The 25,197-nt window shown below is 42.3% G+C and overlaps 1 protein-coding gene across 3 annotated transcripts in view; it reads right to left on the minus strand.

The window, feature by feature from the left end:
* Nucleotides 1-25,197, minus strand: part of LOC139420215 (protein kinase, AMP-activated, gamma 2 non-catalytic subunit a) — a 67,161-nt gene that overhangs the window by 25,306 nt on the left and 16,658 nt on the right. For all 3 annotated transcript variants that reach the window (XR_011635478.1, XM_071170061.1, XM_071170060.1), the window contains exons 2-4: nt 18,059-18,276; nt 11,152-11,203; nt 5,894-6,003 (exon numbers count right to left, since the gene is read on the minus strand). Coding sequence is in view for 2 of the 3 variants with exons in the window: in XM_071170061.1 (XP_071026162.1) it covers nt 5,894-6,003; nt 11,152-11,203; nt 18,059-18,276 (380 nt within the window). In the remaining variant the exon portion in view is untranslated. The remainder of the gene's footprint in view (nt 1-5,893; nt 6,004-11,151; nt 11,204-18,058; nt 18,277-25,197) is intronic.

Raw genomic sequence — 25,197 nt, forward strand, 5'->3', positions numbered from 1 at the left:
GTTCTGGCACCACACAGCCAGTTCTCTGACCTCCTCCCTAAAGGCGGTCTCATCTTTGATCAGGCCTATCACTGTTGTGTTGTCAGCAAACTTAATTGTGTTGGAGTCGTGTTTGGCCACACAGTCGTGGGTGAACAAGGAGTACAGTAGGGGCCTAAGTACACACCCATGATGGGTCCCAGTGTTGAGGATCAGCGTGGCAGATGTGTTGTTGCCTACACTTAGCACCTGGGGGCAGCCCAGGTGCTAAGTCCAGGATCCAGTTGCAGAGGGAGGTGTTTAGTCCCAGGGTCCTTAGCTTAGTGATGAGCTTCGAGGGTACGATGGTGTTGAACGCTGAGCTGTAGTCAATGAACAGCATTCTTACATAGGTGTTCCTTTTGTCCAAGTGGGAAAGGGCAGTGTGAAGTGCGATGAGTCATCTGTGGATCTGTTGGGGCTGTATGCGAATTGGAGTATGTCTAGGGTATCCGGGAAAATTCTGTTGATGTGAGCCATGACCAGCCTAACAAAGCACTTCATGGCTACCAACGTGAGTGCTACGGGCAGTAATCATTTAGGCAGGTTACCGTCGCTTCCACAGAAACTATGGTGGTCTGCTTGAAACATGTAGGTATTACAGACTTGGTCAGGGAGAGGTTGAAAAATGTCAGTGAAGACTTGCCAGTTGGTCCGCACATGCTATGAGTACACGTCCTGGTAATCCGTCTGGCCCCACGGCTTTGTGAATGTTGACCTGTTTAAAGGTCTTACTCACATCGGTAACCGAGAGCGTTATCAGTCATCCAGAACAGCTGGTGCTCTCGTGCATGCTTCAGTGTTGCTTGCATTGAAGCGAGCATAAAAAGGCATTTAGCTCGTCTGGTAGGCTCGCATCAATTGGCAGCTCACTTCTGGGTTTCCCTTTGTAGTCCCTAATAGTTCAAGCCACATCGGATGAGCGTCAAAGCCGGTGTAGTAAGATTTAATCTTAATCCTGTATTGACACTTTGCTTGTTTGATGGTTCGTCTGAAGGCATTGCGAGATTTCTTATAAGCGTCCAGATTAGTGTCCGGCTCCTTGAAAGCTGCAGCTCTAGCGTTTAGATCCATGGCTGGTTGGGATATGTACAGTTGAAGTCAGAAGTTTACATACAACTAAGCCAAATACATTTAAACTCAGTTTCACAATTCCCTACATTTAATCCTAGTAAAAATTCCCCGTCTTAGGTCAGTGAAGATCACCACATTATTTTAAGAATGTGAAATGTCAGAATAATAGTAGAGAGAATGATTAATTGCAGCTTTTATTTGTTTCATCACATTCCCAGTGGGTCAGAAGTCTACATACACGCAATTAGTATTTGGCAGCATTGCCTTTAAACTGTTTAACTTGGTTCAAATGTTTTGGGCAGCCTTCCACAAGCTTCCCACAATAAGCTGGGTGAACTTTGGCCCATTCCTCCTGATAGAGGTGTAACTGAGTCAGGTTTGTAGGCCTCCTTGCTCACACACACTTTTTCAAATCTGCCCACAAATTCTCTGTAGGATTGAGGTCAGGGCTTTGTGATTGCCACTCCAATACCTTGACTGTGTTGTCCTGGAGACATTTTTCCACTACTTTGAAAGTATGCTTGGGGTCATTGTTCATTTGGAAGACCCATTTGGAACCAAGCTTTTTCATTTTAACCAAGCTTTAACTCCCTTACTCATGTCTTAAAATGTTGCTTCAATAGATCTACACAATTTTCCTACCTCATGATGCCATCTATTTTGTGAAGTGCACCAGTCCCTCCTGCAGCAAAGCACCCCACAACATGATGCTGCCACCCCCATGCGTCACGGTTGGGATGGTGTCCTTCAGCTTGCAAGCCTCCCCTTTTTCCTCCAAACATAACAATGGACATTATGGCCAAACAGATCTATTTTTGTTTCATCAGACCAGAGGACATTTCTCCAAAAAGTACGATCTTAGTCCCCATGTGCAGTTGCAAACCGTAGTCTGTTTTTTTATGCAGGTTTTGGAGCAGTGGCTTCTTTGCTGAGCGGCCTCAAGTTGTCGATATAGGACTCGTTTTACTGTAGATATAGATATTTTTGTACCCGTTTCCTCCAGGATCTTCACAAGGTCCTTTGCTGTTGTTCTGGGATTGATTTGCACCAAAGTACGTTCATCTCTAGGAGACAGAACGCATCTCCTTCCTGAGCAGTATGACGGCTGTGTGGTCCCATGGTGTTTATACCTGCGTACTATTGTTTGTACAGATGAACGTGGTAACTTCAGGTATTTGGAAATTGCTCCCAAGGATAAACCAGACTTGTGGAGGTCTACAATTGTTTTTCTGAGGTCTTGGCTGCTTTATTTTGATTTTCACATGATGTAAAGCAAAAAGGCACAGTTTGGAGGTAGGCCTTGAAAATACATCCACAGGAACACCTCCAATTGACTCAAATGATGTCAACCAGAAGCTTCAAAAGCCATGACAGTCTCTGGGATTTTCCAAGCGGTTTAAAAAGGCACAGGAAACTTAGTGTATATTAAACTTCTGACCCAGTGGAATTGTAATAGATTATTTGATTTATAATTCACTGTCTAATCAATTGTTGAACAAAAATTACTTCATGCACAAAAGAGATAACCAACTTGCCAAAGAGTCCTAACCAACTTGCCAAAACTATAGTTCATTAACTTCTTGGTGACAGGGGGCAGTATTGAGTAGCTTGGATGAATAAGGTGCCCAGAGTAAACTGCCTGATACTCTGTCCCAGATGCTAATATATGCATATCATTAGTAGTATTGAATAGAAAACACTGAAGTTTCTAAAACTGTTTGAATGATGTCTGTGAGTATAACAGAACTCATATGGCAGGCGAAAACCTGAGAAAAATCCAACCAGGAAGTAGGAAATCTGAGGCTTGTAGTTTAACTCAGCCCCTATTGTAGATACAGTGGGATATTGGTGGTCTTCCTAAGGCTTCCACTAGATGTCAACGGTCTTAAGAACCTTGTTTCAGGCTTCTACTGTGAAGTGGGACCAAATGAGAGAGGAATGAGTCAGGTGTCTGGCAGAGTGCCACAGGCTCTGAGGCGCCGTCACGAGAGAGTTAGCTCTCGTTCAATTGCTTTTCTACAGACATAGGAATTCTCCGGTTGGAACATTATTGAAGATTAATGATAACTTCCTAAAGATTGATTCTATACTTATTTTGACAAGTTTCTACGCACTGTAACAGAACTTTTTGTCCGACGTTTGGCTGGACCTGAACACGCTTTTGAATTTGTTTACCAAACGCCCTAACAAAAGAAGCTATTTGGACATAAATTATGGACATTATCGAACAAAATAAACATTTGTGGAACTGCGATTCCTGGGAGTGCATTCTGATGAAGATCAAAGGTAAGTGAATATTTATAATACTATTTTTGACTAAATGTTAACTGCGCAACATGGCGGATATTTATTTTGGCTGGTTTGGGCTCTGAGCGCCATACTCAGATTATGCTTTTTCCGTTAAGTTTTTTTTCAATCTGACACATTGGTTGCATTAAGAAGAAGTGTATCTAAAGTTCCATGCATAACACTTGAATTTATCAACATTTATAATGAGTATTTCTGTGAATTCATGTGGCTCTCTGCACAATCACAGCATGTTTTAGAACTACTGAACGTACCGCGCCAATGTAAAAATGAGATTTTTTTATGTAAATATGCACTTTAATCGAACAAAACATACATGTATTGTGTAACATGAAGTCCTATGAGTGTCATCTGATGAAGATCAAAGGTTAGTGATTAATTTTCTCTATTTGTGCTCTTTGTGGTTCCTCTCTTTGGCTGGAAAAATGGCTGGGTTTTTCTGTGAGTTGGTGGTGACCTAACAATCATTTGTGGTGCTTTCGCTGTAAAGCATTTTTTAAATCAGACACTGTGGCTCGATTAACGAGAACTACCTTTAAAATGGTGTAAAATACTTGTATGCTTGAGGAATTTTAATTATTAGATTTGTTGTTTTGAATTTGGCGCCCTGCACTTTCACTGGCTGTTGGCAACGCTAGCGTCTCATATATCCCAGAGAGGTTAACAAGAAATTTGTGGAGTCGTTGAAAAATGAGTTCTAATGACTCCAACCTAAGTGTATGTAAACTTCCGACTTCAACTGTAAGTAATCAACCCCGAGTCAACACATCTCAAATCATCTTTGGTGGAAAAGGCACTGTTTCGTCACCAAACTGTTCCTGGATGGTTGGGAGAAGTTGCTCTCGGAGGATGTGTTGGTACCATTCTTTATTCATGGCTGTGTTCCAAGGCAAAATTGTGAGTGAGCCCACTCCCTTTGCTGAGAAGCAACCCCACACATGAATGGTCTCAGGATGCTTTACTGTTGGCATGACACAGGACTGATGGTACTGCTCACCTGGTCTTCTCCGGACAAGCTTTTTTCCGGATGCCCTAAACAATCAGAAAATGACTTTACCCCAGTCCTCAGCAGTCCCATCCCTGTACCTTTTGCATAATATCAGTTTGTCCCTGATGTTTTTCCTGGAGAGAAGTGGCTTCTTTGCTGCCCTTCTTGACACCAGGCCATCCTCCAAAAGTCTTCACCTCACTGTGCGTGCAGATGCACTCACACCTGCCTGCTGCCATTCCTAAGCAAGCTCTGTACTGGTGGTGCCCCGATCTCGAAGCTAAATCAACTTCAGGAGATGGTCCTGGCGCTTGCTGAACTTTCTTGGGCGCCTTGAAGCCTTCTTCACCGCAATTGAACCGCTCTCCTTGAAGATCCGATAAATGATTGATTTAGGTGCAATCTACTGGCAGCAATATCCTTGCCTGTGAAGCCCTTTTTATACAAAGCCATGATGGCACGTGTTTCCATGCAGGTAACCATGGTTGACAGAGGAAGAACAATGAACACAAACACACTCCTTTTGAAGCTTCCAGTCTGTTATTCGAACTCAATCAGCGTGAGCGTGATCTCCAGCCTTGCCCTCGTCAACACTCACACCTGTGTTAACGAGAGAATCACTGACATGTCAGCTGGTCCTTTTGTGGCAGGGCTGAAATGCAGTGAAAATGTTTTTGGGGATTAAGTTAATTTGAGTGGCAAATAGGGACTGTGCAATTCATCTGATCACTCTTCATAACAATCTGGAGTATATGCAAATTGTCATACAAACTGAGGCAGCAGACTGAAAATTAATATTTGTGTCATTCTCAAAACCTTTGGCCACGACTGTAGCGGTTTTATTAAAGCCTTTTAACAGCTGCTTGTTTTCACTGGTTGTAGTTGGGTGATGAATTTTTAAATAATGTTTATTTGGTGTAGGATGAAGTGTTGCATGTCCCGTGGCAGGATGAGACCCCTGAGAGAACCCTCTTCCCCAGATTAAAATGTAGAGCTTTTTAAAATCGAGGTCACACAAAAACATTTTTTTCTAAAGACAGTGGGATGGGGTTACTATGGGTTTTAAAGTGTTACAAGCTTCAAGAGAGAGGATCTGAAATAGACTTTTTAAAAAGAGAGGATATCATAGTCTATTCTGACTAGAGTAGTCAGTCTCCAGCTTATGTTTAATATTTAAAAAAATGTTTAAGTATCCAGCTAATGTTTGGGCTGCAGTTAAATACTGCATAGAGACATGTGTATAACTTTTCAAACCAAGGCCATAAGAGATCACCTGTTTAACAAAGCAGATCAATTAGTAACCAGACATAGGTATCATGGCTAAAGCCAAAACGCAATTGTGTTTGAAGTTACTGCAGTCGATAAAACAACCAACGCATACGTTTCCTACTGACCACTTGTGTAGATGGAACATTATGTCAGTAAGGACTACAGCACAATGTTGCGTGACTTCTTGTGTCAGACGTCTTTATGCAGTATGAGATGTTTAATAGACGGAGCACTTACTTGCAGAGTAGTGTCAAAAACAACGAGCTTGGAGCTGGTAGGAACAATGTCGTAGCACTTGTGTGACTTCATAAAGCGCATGTAGATATCCCTTTCGGATTCTTCAACAGCTGAAAGTAAAGCATATATTATACTTTCTTACGGGAAAATATTCAAAAAGTATCCAAAACAGGAATAGTCATACAACAATTTGTGCTTTGACCTGTAATGAGAAGGTAAAAGGGGTTCACTGAGTCATGATTTGCCCTATGCACATCTGTTGGCATAATCTCTTTGAAACAACATATATAAAACGCAACATGTAAAGTGTTGGTCCCATGTTTCATGAGCTGAAATAAGACCCCAGAAGTGTCTCGTAAGCTTTGTGAGTATTTCTCTAAAAATATTCTGCACAAAATGTGTTTACATCCCTGTAAGTGAGCATTTCTCCTTTGCCAAGATAATCAATCCACCTGAGAGGTGTGGCATACCAAGAAGCTGATTAAACAGCATCATCATTACACAGGTGCACCTTATGCTGGGGACAATAAAAAGCCACTAAAATGTGCATCTGTGTCACACAACGCCACAGATGTCTCAAGTTGAGGGAGCGTGCAATTGGCATGCTGACTGCAGGAATGTCCACCAAGGTTGCTGTCCACCCGGCCTCACAACCGCAGATCATGTGTAACCACACCAGCCCAGGACCTCCTGTCGGCTTCTTCACCTGCAGGATCGTCTGAGACCAGCCTACCAGACAGATGATGAAACATAATTATTTCTCTCTGTAATAAAGCCCTTTCGTGGGAAAACACAAAAACAAAATATGATTGGCTGGGCCAGCCCTCCCAGGCACACCCATGGCTGCACCCTTGCCCAGTCATGTGAAATCCATCGATTAGGGCCAAATGAATTTATTTCAATTGACTGATTTTCTTCAAAGAACTGTAACTCACTAAAATCATCGAAATTGTTGCGTTTATCTTTCAGTATACATGGGGAAGTAGTCCCAAGCATTTTCATACAAAATCTCTCAAAACCTCCACATCGTTGTGCGTGATATCCTTAGTGCCTGATATCACCTTTCTTCTCAAAAGGACTTGAATTTAAAAAGTTATATTCAATAAACTAAGAAAGCTGGTGTCTCAAACACTGACTATTCAAACTCAATCTCTCTGCTAATTCTCACCGTAAAAAATAAACTAAAACAGCCTTTTGTTAAGCCCTCAAGACAACAGAGCAGTCATTTATTCTGTGGTTGGATGGAGCAACCATGCTCCCCACACCAACATATCTCCGTAATGAGTCTAGACTCTGGTCTACATCGTCTGGACTTTGCCAGACATTCTGCCTGTGATTTGTACCGACGCTGCCATCTTACTTCTGCACTGTCTGTACACCTGCGTCTGCTGCAACTCCCGGTCTGTGTATCGGGTAAATGCATACAAATGACAGCTCCACTCCCATGGCTTTAGCCCCATCAGTTCCGTGGACTGTGCCGACACCTTAGCCAATAGTCAAAGCCCAGGTGTATACAGTTGAAGTCAGAAGTTTACATACACCTTAGTCACATACATTTAAACTCGGTATTTCACAATTCCTGGCATTTAATCCTAGTAAAAATTCCCTGTCTTAGGTCAGTTAGGGTCACCGCTTGATTTTAAGAATGTGACATGTCAGAATAATTGTAGAGAGAATGATTTATTTCAGCTTTTATTTCTTTCATCACATTCCCAGTGGGTCAGAAGGTTACATACACTCACTTGGTATTTGGTAGCATTGCCTTTAAATTGTTTAACTTGGGTCAAACGTTTTGGGTGGCCTTCTACAAGCTTCCCAAAATAAGTTGGATGAATTTTGGCCCATTCCTCCTGACAGCTGGTGTAACCGAGTCAGGTTTGTAGGCCTTGCTCGCACACGCTTGCAGTTCTGCCTACAAATTCTGTAGGATTGAGGTCAGGGCTTTGTGATGGCCACTCCAATACCTTGACATTGTTGTCCTTAAGCCATTTTGACAACTTTGGAAGTATGCTTGTGGTCATTGTCCATTTGGAAGACCCATTTATGACCAAGCTTTAACTTCCTGACTGATGTCTTGAGATGTTGCTTCAATATATCGACAATTTTCCTCCCTCATGATGCCATCTATTTTGTGAAATGCACCAGTCCCTCCTGCAGCAAAGCACCCCCACAACATGACACTGCCACCCCCATGCGTCACGGTTGGGATGGTGTCCTTCAGCTTGCAAGCCTCCCCTTTTTCCTCCAAACATAACAATGGACATTATGGCCAAACAGTTCTATTTTTGTTTCATCAGACCAGAGGACATTTCTCCAAAAAGCACAATCGTTGTTCCCATGTGCAGTTGCAAAACGTAGTCTGGCTTTTTATGCAGGTTTTGGAGCAGTGGATTCTTCCTTGCTGAGCGGCCTTTCAGGTTATGTCGATATAGGACACGTTTTCCTGTGGTTATAGATACTTTTGTACCCGTTTCCCACAGCATCTTCACAAGGTCCTTTGCTGTTGTTCTGGGATTGATTTGCACTTTTCGCACCAAAGTACTTTAATCTCTAGGCGTCTCCTTCCTGAGCGGTATGACGGCTGCATGGTCCAATGGTGTTTATACTTGCGTACTATTGTTTGTACAGATGAACGTGGTACCTTCATGCTTTTGGAAATTGCTCCCAAGGATGAAACAGACTTGTGGAGGTCTACAATTTTTATTTCTGAGGTCTTGCTGATTTCTTTTGATTTTCCCATGATGTCAAGCAAAGAGGCACTGAGTTTGAAGGTAGGCTTTGAAATATAAATGGCTGCTGCCCAAAGCCATTGCCTCACAATCACACACACCGAATAAGCGGCCCAAACAATCTCCCAGTAAAACTGCTCTGAGCATTTAGATTAACCACTGAGCACAGGAATGACACTCCAGCCATCAGCCATTTTGAAGAGCCTCAATGATTAATATTTGACCAATGTGGAAAAAAGGTAGTAGTCTGCCTATTATCCCACATAGCCAATCATCCGGTAGGCTAATATTTGTGGCTTAATTTATATAACACGGGGAGGAAAAACATACAGTATAAATAGGATTGAGAGAGATGTCTGATGTTGATCCATTTATGGAGTCAGATATCAAGTCTATTTCCATTAGAATGGTCTATTAAGAACTTGGTATGTTTATTTTGCAACTGTCACTGTAAAATATTAAAACTCTGGCCACATATCTACAGAAACGTGATAAACTTGAGAACAATGACAAAGTTTATCAATCTCTTTCTGATGTAAGTATTCTTTTCAGAAATGTATATTTAGTATGAAATTTAGTTATACTAAGGCAATCATCCACTAAACAGCACCTCTATGAATGGGCCCAGCAAGCAGAACTTTCATCCAATAATTTCCTATATCGCAACCTGTCAACTCAACCCCCCTCCCCCCACACACCATGATCTGTGAAGCAAACAGCATGTTTACTGACTGCGCTGCATGTACGATGCATGCTGTGCAATGTGACGCAACACAGAATGAGAGCTGCTGGCACAGGATAAACCCTCAGCGCTGACGTATCCGGATCACATAGAACACTACACAGGGCACCCTGTATGAAGACAACCACGTCAATGAACATGATCCTGCATAATGTAAGACAGGCTATTCTAAGCACTCCTCCAGAGTTCATGAAGGCAAATCGTGAAAAATCCATGGATTGTTCTTAGTTCAGAACAGTTGCAGATAGAGACGTGAAGTATAGAACGGGCATGACTCGCCATCCAGTGGACAAATGAGGAAACACTGGTCTATGCATGCTGCAGCGCTGTATTTGAGATTGCTGCAAAGCTGAACATCACATTGTGGCTGGAGGCAGCCAACAGATTAGCAGGGATGACAGCGAACTAGGCCCCACCCACCCACCAGGGACGGAATCCCCTTCATGATCACAATGACGTCCCTGCCCATCCAGTAAAGCTTCTATACATGGATATAAATATGGGCTACATAGCTGGTATACAGCTCGGTTCCACCTTTGATATATTCACAATGCAGCACATGTAGCCTATGCATGCACAAAAAAATGGGTTAACATTATATGGTTTTAATATTAGGCTACACCACAAGAATAAAATATGATCCATGGGCTGCCGGAAAATTAATTGACCACTAAATGCGTAGATGACGTGACTTAAAGGCCTACTTTTAAAGTGATTGGAAGATTCAATCATCAATGGGCTAAACTTGAATAGGTAAACTATAGTTTAGGGCTAATTACATAGAAATCATCAAATCTACACTGAACAAAAACATAACGCAAAAACATACAACAATATGAAAGATTTTACTGAGTCACAAGGATAAATAAATTAGGCCCTAATCTATGTATTGCACATGACTGAATGCAGATGTGCATCTGTTGGTCACAGATACCTGTGGAATGTTGTCTCACTCCTTTTCAATGGCTGTGCGAAGTTGCTGGATATTGGCGGGAACTGAAACACGCTGTTGAACACGTCGATCCAGAGCATCCCAAACATGCTCATTGGGTGACATGTCTGGTGAGTATGCAGGCCATGGAAATAAATGGGACCTTTTCAGCTTCCAGGAATTGTCTACAGAACCTTGCGAAATGGGGCCATGCATTATTATGCTGAAACATGAGGTGATGGTGGCGGATGAATGGCAAACGATAATGGGTCTCAGGATCTCGTCACGGTATCTCTGTGCATTCAAATTGCCATTGATAAAAGGCAATTGCGTTTCTTGTCCGTATTTTATGCCTGCCCACACCATAACCCCACCACTCGCACACACACACACAACGCCATACGTGGTCTGCAGTTATGAGGCCGGTTGGATATACTGCCAAATTCTCTAAAACAACATTGGAGGCACCTTATGGTGAAGAAATTAACATTAAATGATCTGGCAACAGCTCTGGTTGACAGCAGTCAACATGCCAATTGCATGCTCCCTCAACTTGAGACATCTGTGGCATTGTGTTGTTTGACAAAACTGTACATTTTAGAGTGGCCTTTTATTGTCAAATTTGTTCACAATTTGAGAGAAACTTTTTGTGCGTTTGGAAAATATATAGGATAGTTTCAGTTTCAGCTCATGAAACATGGGAGAAACACTTTACATGTTGCGTGAATATTTTTGTTCAGTATATCATACATCATTCTGATAACTATTTGGCCGATGCATTACCTTGTCAGCTGGCAAAAGGTTACGAATGGATTTGCACGTCTACTAGTTAAAAAAACAGTTCCAAAGAGCTTACCTTCATCTTCTAGCTCAAGTTTCTTCAGCATGGTTTCAACTAAACTGTCGACCTGTAGACAAGAAGTAAAGGATAGTCAATTAGCTGCTCCTAAAATGTAGCCTTCCCACGTTGCAACTAGACTTCCCAACTGCTACTGATTTGACAGTCGCTGGGTGTGAGAAACTCCCCTCTTGTGCAGTGGGGTGCCAACACGAAAACGAGAAACACAGTACAAACGTTGATCGCACAAAAGGCTCCTGTAATTTTCCTAAAGCGTGTATTTCCTTTCTTGCTCTGTGTTGGTAAAAATATTAGCGTAGCCGTATTTTACTAAACTAGACCGCATTCTCAGGTAGCCTACATCCAGTACTTTAGTCCTGAGCCCGAGACGTAAAATATGAGAGGAAAATACCAATCCCCTATTCAGGTAAAAGTGGAACATTCCAATTTGCTGCAATTGCAGTGAACGACACGTTTGTTCCGGTTTGCGCTTACGCTTCTACACAGTGTGCTCGCCTGCAACATTTTAGAGAACTTTAAATTAGTGGATGTTCTAAATGAGCTCCACATTTGTGTTTGGGGGATGAAAGATGTTGTAAAGCTCTGTAAGCCGCGTCACGCCGGTACTCCAAAAAGCCTCTGAGTGTATCCATCGAATCCAAACTGCCTAATTGGAGAGACAAGCTACACTGTACGTACACTACAAAATAATGCTAAATATGTTTCCGGGGTTATCAGTTTAACAATGATATACTCTGCATTTTAGTGATGCGTAGGCTACACTATAAAGTCTATTGATTTAAATACACTGAAGGATCATTAGATGGTTAATTTTGTCATGTTCTGAATATTTATTTTGCCACTGCAATTGGTTCACAATCAGTCATTGTATTACCCATAATATTTCTTTATTTTTTTAAAGACATTTGCTGACACCAGATGTTGCTTAGCGGCGCAAAGTCGTAAGTGTCCTGACTTCTCAGGTAGCGATTGATGATTATAATGATGACGACCAGGCTGTATATGGGCCCATGTGATGAATCCAAAGCAACTGTGATCCACAATTAGGACACTCAATTGTACTAGTTTACATGGCATGCCCATATGTCTCCAGAAATACCACCATAGTGCTTTGTAATGTTTTAAAAAGTTGGAAAACTGTGCATACTAAATGGATGAATTTGCAGTGTTGAGTACTGCCAACCAGGGCAAGATAACCATCAGTTACTATACAGACATTCAGAACTCTTTGTATATGCTAAAAACTATAGCTTTGCATACCTCTATATGTGATCAAATGCAGAAGCTGGAAGAGCCACACCTCTTAAATGTCTTGTATGATTTACACAGAGGACGAGGTAGGGATTTGTGTCTGCAAGTGAACATGCCTGGCTGAACTCATACACGCAGTGGATCCTTTCATGTGTGGCTCTGTGAAACCCCTGTAAAAACAACACAGGACTACACACAATCATTGCTCTCACCTGAAGCATACCCAACAGAGGGCATTGTGGGAAGTACAACCTTATGGCTTCACAGGTGTTCAATGGGTCAAGTTCATTATCTCCAAATGGGAACAAACTTTTTCAAACACAATCTAAGCTCATTGCACACTGTTCATGTTAGAGGGACAAAAAATGCTTCAAAATATTAATATTAGTGCTCCAAAACGATTTATCCTATGAACATGAACAGCCCATGGTCTGCAGCTATCATAGGAAGCTGAAAAGCGCTAGGCGAGAGTGGATGTATGAAGGAACAATTATACATTAGAGGGCCAGTCAATTCTGATTAGTCTGGTTTGTTTTGGCAGAGGTGCAGTAGGTGGCATGCAGAAATGTGCGGAACATCTGGGTTGGAGGAGAGGGGGGGTTAGGCCATCATAACCAAATTCCTCTGGGATGACTCATTGGGCGTGGCAGACAAACAGAAGCTCTGGTGAGCAAAACAAACTGCCCCAACTTCACCAGAACTCATTGGAGAACAAACCATGAGAACTGTTTTAGAGGAAAACAAATGACCTAAAACATTTAACATCGTAAGAAGTCAAACTTTGATGTGAATATTTAGTAAGAGCTGTAACTGCTTTTGAAATGTTTGGTTATGTCTATCAGAACAAATTATGTCTCTTGTAGTTATTTTTGAACAGCTCAGAGTAAAGGTGTGGATGTGGAGCATGAGTCATTTACTTGTACTCATCTCCAGTGTTTCACCCAAATCAAATGATATGTGGAAATGATTGAAAACATTTCACATTGTTTACATTTTTCACGTTCTTGTTTAATTTCAAGGCAAAGCTGAACGGAGTGTCTTCCCGTTTACAAATGAATCTACCAAGGAGGCAATGTTAATGCAGCGATTCATTAAATTGTATGTAGATGACAACACATTCTTCAGACTCACACTTCACGATGTAGAATGTGCCATGATCAATCAAAACTTTGGTGCTGGACCTGTCAGTGTAATATTAAAACAGTGATGTGTGGAATGTGGAAAGTTATCTATAGGAGGAGAGAAAGATAGAGATGAGACTTTTCAGATATCTCTAGAAGGTGTTGAGCATTGTGGTTGTCATCTAGTCTCTCTAGCCTGGTCCCAGATCTGTTTGAGCCAACTGCCATTGTCATTGCCACGGCAAACAGCATGACAATGACCATAGAAGTTTGCAAGATAGTACAAACTGATCTGGGAGCAGGCTAGTGTCTCTCCACTGGCTATGTAAAACCGGTGAATCACTTGGCAGAGATAGAGGGACACCAAACCCTTGTGAGGATTTCTGAGAGGCAATTTCACGGGGACAAAACAATTTAATTCAAGTTAAATAACCAATTAAAACTGCTGGAGGATGAACAAAATGCTCTTTGTACCTTACTGAGCCTCAGCTTTCTATGGAGTCATGCCCGCACACAACTCCAGTGCTTAGCCTAACTGTACAAAGCACAAACGACTTCACTACACAGTCCAGAATAAACATTTCTGAAGTCATATTGTACAGCTGTAGCAAGTTTTAACCCTATATGGGCGCCATCATACAACAAGCACTCTGCGCTCAGAAACCAATGTCTGTGTGCCTGTGCGCACGTGTGTGTAAATTGGGGGAAACTGAGATGATAAACTTGTCATGAAACTGAGACCACAGTCTTCAGCCCTCTGAGGAGTGATGTTGGCTTGCCATTAACATCTGCTGAGTAAAGCCATTAAACCCTGCAGAGATGGCCTATGCGGGAGACGACAAGTAAATTTTGCCCTTGGACATTCTGACTTTCTCAAGGGACCAAACGTGAAAACAGCACATTTGAAAGATAGAGAGGGGTGAGTGAATAAATAAATGAGAGTGAGAGAAAGCCAGCAGCACAAATCAGATTAGGACTATTGAGCAGAGTTTAACCCCCTCAAACTGAACTCTGGACCTCTAAGCCAGTTCCACTGCATTTTTCATTGTTTCCCTCTAATCAGGGACTGATTTGGACCAGGGACACATGGTGTGTCCAATTAATTATCAGGTAGAACAGAAAACCAGCAGGCTCCAGACCTCATAGGGTAAGAGTTGAGTACCCCTGGTTTAACCTGTCTTAACCTAGCTATGGACTAGACTGTATGTATTAGATACCCCCTGCTTTCAGTTCCTTAGGAGGTTTGCCCAAACCATTCTGAATACAATTCAGCATCTTCCTGCCACTATAGAAGCTAACAGGTTTCCATTGACAGTTTTTCAAATTCCAAGGCAACTCTAGGTTGAAAGAATTTGACCTCCATATTTGACCCAGGTCTTGCCACTATACTGCATTCACAGATGGGATGCACAATAAGGCGGCAGCTAGTCTTCCTGTCTGATACATAACAAAAAATGCATTACTGACAAAAATACTTTACAATTTACATTTAAAAACATTATTTTCTACATTCTAGAATAATAGTGAAGACATCAAAACTATGAAATATGGAATCATGAGGTAAACAAAAAAGTGATGAATCAAAATATATTTTAGATTTCAGATTCTTCAAAGTTGTTGACAGCTTTGCACACTCTTGGCATTCTCTCAACCAGCTTCACCTAGAATGCTTTTCCAACAGTCTTGGGGGAGTTCCCACATATGCTGAGCACTTGTTGGCTGCTTTTCCTTCACTCTGCGGTCCAACTCATCCCAAACCATCTCAATTGGGTTAAGGTCGGGTGATTGTGGAGGCCTGGTTGACTGATGCAGCACTCAATCACTCCCCTTCTTGGTCAAATAGCCCTTACACAGCCTGGAGGTGTGTTGGGTCATTGTCCTTTTGAAAAACAAATGATAGTCCCACTAAGTGCAAACCAGATGGGATGGCGTATCACTGCAGAATACTGTGGTAGTCATGCTGGTTTAAGTCGGCCTTGAATTCAAAATAAATCACTGACAGTGTCACCAGCACCACCCCCACACCATCACATCTCTTCCTCCATGCTTCACGGTGGGAACCACACATGGGGAGATCCTCGGTTCACCTACTCGGCGTCTCACAAAGGCAAGGTGGTTGGAACCAAACATCTCCAATTGGGCCTCATCAGACCAAATGACAGATTTCCACTAGTCTAATGTCCAGCAATTTGACCATGGAGGCCTAATTCAGGTAGTCTCCTCTGAACAGTTCATGTTGAGATGTGTCTGTTACTTGAACTCTGAAGCATTTATTGTGCTGCAATTTCTGGTATCCTCAGTCAGGTAACTGAGGATAATTAACTTATCCCCTGCAGCAGAGGTAACTCTGGGTCTTCCTTTCCTGTGGTTGTCCTCATGAGAGCCAATTTCATCATAGCGCTCGATGGTTTTTGCGACTGCACTTGAGGAAACCGTCAAAGTTCTTGAAATTTTCTGGACTGACTGACCTTCATGTCTTAAAGTAATGATGGACTGTTTTTTCTCTTTGCTTATTTGAGCTGTCCTTGCCATAATATGGACTTGGTCTTTTACGAATAAGGCACATGACAGCCCACTTGGAGTTTGCCAAAAGGCACCCAAAGGACTCTCCGACCATGAGAAACAAGATTCTCTAGTCTGCTGAAACCAAGATTGAACTCCTCGGCCTGAATGTCAAGCGTCACATCTGGAGGAAACTAGGCAATATCCCTACGGTGAAGCATGGTGGTGGCAGCATCATGCTGTGGGGATGTTTTTCAGCGGCAGGGACGGGGAGACTAGTCAGGATCGAGGGAAAGATGAACAGAGAGTTCCTTGATGAAAACCTTCTCAGGACCTCAGACTAGAGCGAAGGTTCACCATCCAACAGGACAACAACCCTAAGCACACGGCCAAGACAACACAGTAGCTTTGGGACATGTCTCTGAATGTCCTTGAGTGGTCCAGCCAGAGCCCGGACTTGAACCTGATCAAACATCTCTGGAGAGACCTAAAAATAGCTGTGCAGCGACGCTCCCCATTCAACCTGAAAAAGCTTGAGAGGATCTGCAGAGAAGAATGGGAGAAAATACAGGTGTGCCAAGCTTGTAGCTTCATACCCAAGTAGAATCAAGGCTGTAATCGCCCAAAGGTGCTTCAACAAAGTACTGAGTAAAGGGTCTGAATAGTTATGTGATTTAAAAGTACATTTGCATAAATTTCGAAAAACCTGCTTTTACTTTGTGATTATGGTATTTTGTGTAGATGTGAAAAAATCAACATTTTAATCAATATTGAAATGAGTAACGTAACAAAATGTGGAAAAAGTCAAGATGTCTGAAAACTTTATGAATGCACTGTATGTGTAACTAACTGATAGAGGTGCGCACACACACACAACAATTATTTTGCCATTCTTTTTTTGTGTGTAAATTTTATTTTGTATATATTGTACCAGTCAAGTTTGGACACACCTACACATTTCAGAGTTTTTCTTTATTTTTACTATTAGAAGAATAGAATAGTAGAATAGTAGAATAGTGAAGATTTCAAAATTATGAAATAAATCATATGGAATCATGTAAACAAATCAAAATATATTTGAGATTCTTCAAAGTAGCCACCCTTTGCCTTCACAGCTTTGCACACTCTTGGCATTCTCTCACCTGGAATGCATTTCAATTAACAGATGTGCATTAAGTTAATTTGTGGAATTTCTTTCCTTCTTAGTGTGTTTGAGACAATCAGTTGTGTTGTGACAAGGTAGCGGTGGTATACAGAAGATAGCCCTATTTGGTACCCAGATCTGTGCCTCGAAACAATCCTGTCTCGGAGCTCTACAGAAAATTCCTTCGACCTCATGGCTTGGTTTTTGCTCTGACATGCACTGTCAGATCTGCGGGACCTTATATAGACAGGTGCCTTTCCAAATCCTGTCTAACCAATTGAATTTACCACAGTTAGACTCCAGTCAAGGTGTAGAAACCTTTCAAGGAAGATCAATGGGAACAGGATGCACCTGAGCTCAATTTCGAGTCTCATAGGTGCCTGAATACTTATGTAAATAAGGTATTCAGACATTTCTAAAAACCTGTTTTCGCTTTGTCATTATGGGCTATTGTGTGTAGATTGCATGTAAATGCATTTTAGAATTAAGGTTGTAACATAACAAAATGTGATAAAAGGGAAGTTGTCTCAATACTTTCCGAATGCACTGTACATGTCAGTACATAGGCCTACACAGAAAATTAGGTCACATGCGGGGAAAAATGCATTGTGCCGTGAGTTGTTGCTTTCCATCCATGCATAACAGGAGGGGACAACCACCAGGGCTGACTTCATAGGTGAATCAATAGTCTTCAGTTGGCTTCCTATCCTCATCTGCACTCATCTGAGAGGAGAAGTGAAAACCAACCATTGCCGTATTGCTTTCAACTATCCTGTGTTGTCAGATCAGTGCAGTTGAAGAAGAGGAATATGAGTTAGACTGTTCAGTTGCACCCTATTTCAATGGAAACCCTTTAGGGGTGTTTTAGCAGTGGGGTAGTACTCACTGGTTGTGATTGTGAGGTAGCAATGGGGGCGGAGGGAGTCATGGGTGGTTTGATGCAGGGTAGACTGAAGCGTTGCCCGGTGTCTGGCGGGGAAGAGTAGGAGCGCATCCGTGCCTCCGGCCTCTCCGGCTCGCTCCGATAGGCCTCCAGCAGGAACGCCGGCGGCTGCTTGACGGACTGTGTTGGAGGAGTTGAGGGGGGCGAGGAGATCCCAGAGGCTAAGGAGAAATAGAAAACAAGGGGTGGTGGATTAGACTTTCAGTATGAAAAAGGCCTGAGGCTCTTTTTGCTGTAATCTAAGACATGTCTAAGGGTGATGGGCATCATTGGGCTGAAAATACAGAGTACCTCTAGGCAAGGAGCCACAGATGGGGTGCTATCTGATCGAACTTCCAGCAAGGATTGAGAATGAGCTGGAGCTCCAGATAGATAGGCAATCAATCTGTAGTGCTGCCTTTTTTCCAGTTGAGACAACATTATTTTGGTGCCATGTGGACAGAGCTTGGAGGTGTGGGAAATATTCTGAATCTGATGTTAATCAGATTCTTCTGGAACTGTCAGTGATAAAACATATTCTGGTATGCACAACAAGACTGTGAACTAATTCAACCAATACTGTCAAAGACAGCCAGTATCAATCAATCAATCAATCACATTTATTTATAAAGCCTTTGTTTTTTTACATCAGCCAATGTCACAAAGTGCTGTACAGAAACCCAGCCTAAAAGCCTAAACAGCAAGCAATGCAGATGTAGAAGCACGGTGGCTAGGAATTACTCCCTAGAAAGGCTAGAACCTAGGAAGAAACCTAGAGAGGAACCAGGCTCTGAGGGGTGGCCAGTCCTCTTCTGGCTGTGCCGTGTGGGGATTATAACAGAATATGGCCAAGATGTTCAAATGTGTATAGATGACCAGCAGAGTCAGATAAAAATAATAATAACAGTGGTTGTAGAGGGTGCAACAGGTAAGCACCTAAGGAGTAAATGTAAGTTAGCTTTACATAGCCGATCATTCAGAATTAGAGACAGCAGGTGCAGTAGAGAGAGTCCAGGCAGAACAGTTGAAACTGGAGCAGCAGCATGACCAGGTGGACTGGGGATAGCAAGGAGTCATCAGGCCAGGTAGTCCCGGGGCATGGTCCTAGGGGTCACGTCCCCCGAGACAAGAAAGCGAGAAAGAGAAAGAGAGAGAATTAGAGGGAGCATACTTAAATTCACACAGGACACTGGATGAGAAAGGAGAAATACTCCAGATATAACAGACTGACCCTCGCCCCCCGACACAAACTATTGCAGCATAAATACTGGAGGCTGAGACAGGAGGGGCCGGGAGACACTGTGGCCCTGTCCGGCAATAACCCCGGACAGGGCCAAACAGGCAGGATATAACTCCACCCACTTTGCCAAAGCACAGCCCCCACACCACTAGAGGGATATCTTCAACCACCAACTTACTACCCTTAGACAAGGCCGAGTCTAGCCCACAAAGAACTCCTCTACGGCACGAACCCGAGGGGGGCGCCAACCCAGACAGGAAGGACACGTCAGTGACTCAACCCACTCAAGTGACGCACCCCTCCTAGGGACGGCATGGAAGAGCACCAGTAAGCCAGTGACTCAGCCCCCGTAATAGGGTAGAGGCAGAGAATCCCAGTGGAGAGAGGGGAACTGGCCAGACAGAGACAACAAGGGCGGTTCGTCGCTACAGTACCTTTCCGTTCACCTTCACACCCCTGGGCCAGACTACACTCAATTATAGGACCTACTGAAAGACTGAAAACTTCTTATGGCTTGGGGGCAGTATTTCGACGTCTGGATGAGAAGCGTGCCCAAAGTAAACTGCCTGTTACTCAGGCCCAGAAGCTAGAATATGCAAAACTGTTAAAATAATGTCTGTGAGTATAACAGAACTGATATGACAGGCAAAAACCTGAGGAAAATCCATCCAGGAAGTGGGATTGTTTTGATGTGGGTATTTTCAATTGAATGCCTATACAGTATCTAATGGGTTAGGACCCAGATTGCAGTTCCTATGACTTCCACTAGATGTCAACAGTCTTTAGACATTGTTTCAGGCTTATTTTCTGAAAAATAAAGAAGAATGAGACCCTTTTTGTCAGTGGACTGAGGAAGAATGCAGAGCTGGTTTGCCCGCGTGAACGATTGCGCGCCCTTCGTTGTTTTTCCTTTCTATTAAATACGCTATTGTCCAGTTGAAATATTATCGATTATTTAGACAATTGACAACCTGAGGATTAATTCTAAACATCGTTTGACATGTTTCGACAAACTTTACCGGTACTATTAGGATGTATTTGTCTGCATGTTTTGACCGCCTTGGAGCCAGTGGATTACTGAACAAAAAGCGCCAACAAATAGAGTTTTGGGGTTTTAAAGAGGGACTTTATCGAACAAAACAAACATTTATTGTGGAGCTGGGACTCTTGTCACTGCAACCATATGAAGATCTTCAAAGATAAGTGATTAATTTTAGCGCTATTTCTGACTTTTGTAATTCCTTTACTTGGTTGTAAAATGTTTGTATGCTTTTGTAAGCGAGGCGCTGTCCTCAGATAATCGCATGGTATGCTTTCGCCTTAAAGCCATTTTGAAATCTGACAAAGCGGCTGGATTAACAAAAGGTTAATCTTTAAACCGATGTATAACACTTGTATTTTTTATGAATGTTTATTATGACTATTTCTGTATTTCAATTTCTGTATTTCAACCGGATGTTGTCGAGGTGGGTCACTAGCGGAACATCCGCCAGAAAGGTTAAAGGTCGAGACCAAGTCTGCGTCTCTCACATAGATAGGCAGACCATTCTATAAAAATTGAGTCCTGCCTCAAGCTGTTTGCTTAGAAAGTCTAGGGACAGTAAGGAGGCCTGCGTCTTGTGACCATAGCGTACGAGTAGGTATGTACGGCAGGACCAAATTGGAAAAATAGGTAGGTTAGCAATAAAACCTTGAAATCAGCCCCAGCCTTTACAGGAAGCCAGTGTAGACAGGCTAGCACTGGAGTACTATGATCAAAGTTTTTGGTTCTAGTCAAGATTTTAGCAGAAAGTTTATTATTTTTCCAATGTTACGATGATGGAAAAAAGCTGTTCTTGAAATATTCTTGATATGTTCATCAAAAGAGAGATCATGGTCCAGAGTAACGCTGAGGTCCTTCACAGTTTTATTTGAGATTATTGTACAACCATCATGATTAATTGTCAGATCCAATATAATATCTCTTTGTTTCTTGGGACCTAGAACTAGCATCTCTGTTTTGTCTGAGTTTAAAATTAAAACATTTGCCGCCATCCACTTCCTTGTGTCTGAAACACAGGCTTCCGGGGAGGGCAATTATGGGGCTTTTCCATGTTTCATCGAAATGTACAGCCTTGTATTGTCCGCATAGCAGTGAAAGTTAACATTATGTTTCCGAATGACATCACCAAGAGGTCAAAACAATAGTGGTCCTAAAAGGGAACCTTGAGGAACACCAACAATTACAGTTGATTTGTCAGAAGACAAACCATCCACAGAGACAAACTGATATCTTTCCGACAGATAAGATCTAAACCAGGCCAGAACTTGTCCGTGTAGACCAATTTGGGTTTCCAATCTCTCCAAAAATATGTGGCGATCGATGGTATCAAAAGCAACACTAAGGTCTAGGAGCACAAGGACAAATGCAGAGCCTTGGTCTGACGCCATTAAAAGGTAATTTACCACCTTCACGAGTGCAGTCTCAGTGCTATGATGGGGTATAAAACCAGACTGAAGCGTTTTGCATACATTGTTTGTCTTCAGGAAGGCAATGAGTTGCTGTGCAACATCTATTACAAAAAACATTGAGCGGAATGGGAGATTCGATATAGGCCAATAGTTTTTAAAATATTTTCTGGGTCAAGGTTTGGCTTTTTCAACATCAAGTGGATAGGGAGCTGTTTATTATATTCATCATAGGAGGGCCAAGTACAGGAAGCAGCTCTTTCAGTAGATCAGTTGGAATAGGGTCCAGTATGCAACTTGAAGGTTTAGAGGCCAAGACTATTTTCATCAATGTGTCAAGAGATATAGTATTAAAACACTTGAGTGTCTCCCTTGATCCTAGGTCCTGGCAGTGTTGTGCAGACTCAGGACAACTGAGCTTTGGAGAAATACGCAGATTTAAAGAGTCCGTAATTTGCTTTCTAATGATCATGATCTTTTTCGTCAAAGAAGTTCATGAATTTATCACTGCTGAAGTGAAAGCCATCCTCTCTTGGGGAATGCTGCTTTTTAGTTAGCTTTGCAACAGTATCAAAAATACATTTTGGATTGTTCATATTCTCCTCAATTAAGTTGATTGAGCAGCAGTGAGGGCTCTTCGATACTGCACAGTACTGTCTTTCCAAGTTAGTTGGAAGACTTCCAGTTTGGTGTAGCGCCATTTCCATTCCAATTGTCTGGAAGCTTGCTTCAGGGCTCGGGTATTTTCTGTATACCAGGGAGCTAGATTCTTATGACAAATGTTTTTTGTTTTTACGGGTGCGACTGCATCTAGGGTATTACGCAAGGTTACATTTAGTTCCTCAGTTAGGTGGATAACCAATTTTTGTACTCTGACGTCCTTGGGTAGGTGGAGGGAGTCTGGAAGGTATATCTAGGAATCTTTGGGTTGTCTGAGAATTTATTGCACGGCTTTTGATGATCCTTGGTTGGGGTCTGAGCAGATTATTTGTTGCAATTGCAAACATAATAAAATGGTGGTCCGATAGTCCAGGATTATGAGGAAAAACATTAAGATCTACAGTCTTTATTCCACGGGACAAAACTTGGTCCAGACTGTGGCATGTTGGACAAAACCCACTGAGTCGATGATGGCTCCGAAAGCCTTTTGGAGTGGGTCTGTGGACTTTTCCATGTGAATATTAAAGTCACCAAAAATGTGAATATTATCTGCCATGACTACAAGGTCCGATAGGAATTCAGGGAACTCAGTGAGGAACGCTGTATACGGTCCAGTAGGCCTGTAAACAGTAGCTATAAAAAGTGATTGAGTAGGCTGCATAGATTTCAGGTTTCATGACTAGAAACTCAAAAGACGAAAACGCAGTGATTTTGTTTTTTCTAAATTGAAATTTGCCATGTTAGCAACACCTCCGCCTTTGCGGGATGCACGAGGGATATGGTCACTAGGGTAACCAGGAGGAGAGGCCTCATTTAACACAGTAGGTTATTCAGATGATTAAGAGATGATTGTGTAAGTCTGAATCAGCAGTAATGGAGTTAGGAGGATAGGTATAGCTGGAAAGTTATTTGTTTTAAAACAAAGATAATCCTTTATTGTTGTAGTAAGCATCTGAACACTGCTACAAAGACAGGAGAGACGACCTTTCAAATCTGAGTTTGAAAAGGACCTAGCTAGATCAACATACATCTTCATTTATAACAACATAGCCCTTAGAGATGTTCAAGAAGAGGTTTCAAAATAAATGACAGACACACCATTCAAACAGTCAACTGAGAACCAAAAGTCCACGTTATACTAATGAGCTACTGTTATACTAGTTAGTACCTTTTCATCCAATGCATGGCATACACACATCCTCCTTTCTGGCTATCCAACAAAGCAAGAAGATCACAGTGAGTAGGTATCACTAATCAGCGCTCACTCCCAGAGGTTCTAATCGCAGACCTTATTGACATGCAGACGATGGAGTACATCTTCCTTGATGAGCCCAAGCAGAATCAATACAATCCTCTAGGCACTTCACCAGACTTTTAAGTGGCTAGTCATAGACATAGTGACTTGTGGTGGACTTGTTGTACCAGTCATGGGCTGCATTCCCTTCCAAAAAGTATTCTCTTCCTTCTGCCCTTGTTCACTCTCCTTCACACTGGAATTAAAATAGTGTTTGTTTTCTTTCAAATAGCCTACTTCAGTTGCGTTTGATTGAGTTGCTTGCAAAATGGAACCAATGTAAGTCTCAAATGCAAAACCTTCCCATTTGTCACTCATGACTGAATAAAGTAAAAATTATTATACCGTTCCATTCCACACTCTACTCACCTTGGATTAGTAGATTCAGACAAATGCTTTTTTATTATAAATGATAGGATTAGGTAGGATTAGGGTGGAGTAGTGGTTTGCTCATTGGAGCACAGCATTGGGGTCACAAGGCCAAACTCCAGAAGTGACACAACCATCTACTCCATTGAAAGTGAACCAAACTAAAAATGTGCTCCTCTGTAGCTCAGTTGGTAGAGCATGGCTCTTGCAACACCAGGATAGTGGATTCCATTCCTGGGACCACCTGTGCGTAACATGTATGTATGCACGCACGCACGCATGACATGTAAGTCAATTTGGATAAAAGCGTCTGCTAAATGGCATGTATTATTATTATTGTAGAAAAGGCCCGTGGAGTTGGTGGAATCATCCTTTAATTCATGGCCACTTGCTCAGCTGGGCCAGGGGCGCTTTAATTAGGTCAGGTGGAAATGTCCGACAGATCTCAACTCATTAAAAGGAGGAAATCGCTGTCGCCCGGCCTCGCTGCATTCTCTTCCTTAGCTCTGTCTAATCCAAACATTCTGAATCAACGTAAATCCACTGAAGCTGTTCCCTTTCATCTGAACTATCTGTTGCGTTCTTGAGAGTGGGCCATCAGTTATTGTTCATAGTTATTACCGCGGAGCGCATGTTTCAAACCTATTGTGTAATGTAAATGGAAAATGATCATGTCACGGCTGTTATTGGAAGTAGACCAAAGTGCAGGGTGGTGAGCGTACATTTTATTTTTATTATAATGACGCCAACATAATGAACAACCGTGAAGCTTACGAGGGCAAAGTGCCACTAACACAAGTCAACTACCCACACTGAAGGAAGGAAAAAGGGCTACCTAAGTGTGATTCTCAATCAGAAGTAACGATAGACAGCTGTCCCTGATTGAGAACCATACCCGGCCAAAACATAGAAATAAAGAATCATAGAAAACAAAACATAGAATGCCCACCCAAATCACACCCTGTCCAAACCAAAATAGAGACATAAAAAGGCTCTCTCAGGTCAGGGCGTGACAAAGATGCGGACTCAGGCCGCAAAACCTGAACCTATAGGGGAGGGTCCGGGTGGGCATCTATCCGTGGAGGCGGCTCT

The sequence above is a fragment of the Oncorhynchus clarkii genome, chromosome 11, assembly GCF_045791955.1.
Source record: "Oncorhynchus clarkii lewisi isolate Uvic-CL-2024 chromosome 11, UVic_Ocla_1.0, whole genome shotgun sequence".
NCBI lineage: Eukaryota > Metazoa > Chordata > Actinopteri > Salmoniformes > Salmonidae > Oncorhynchus > Oncorhynchus clarkii.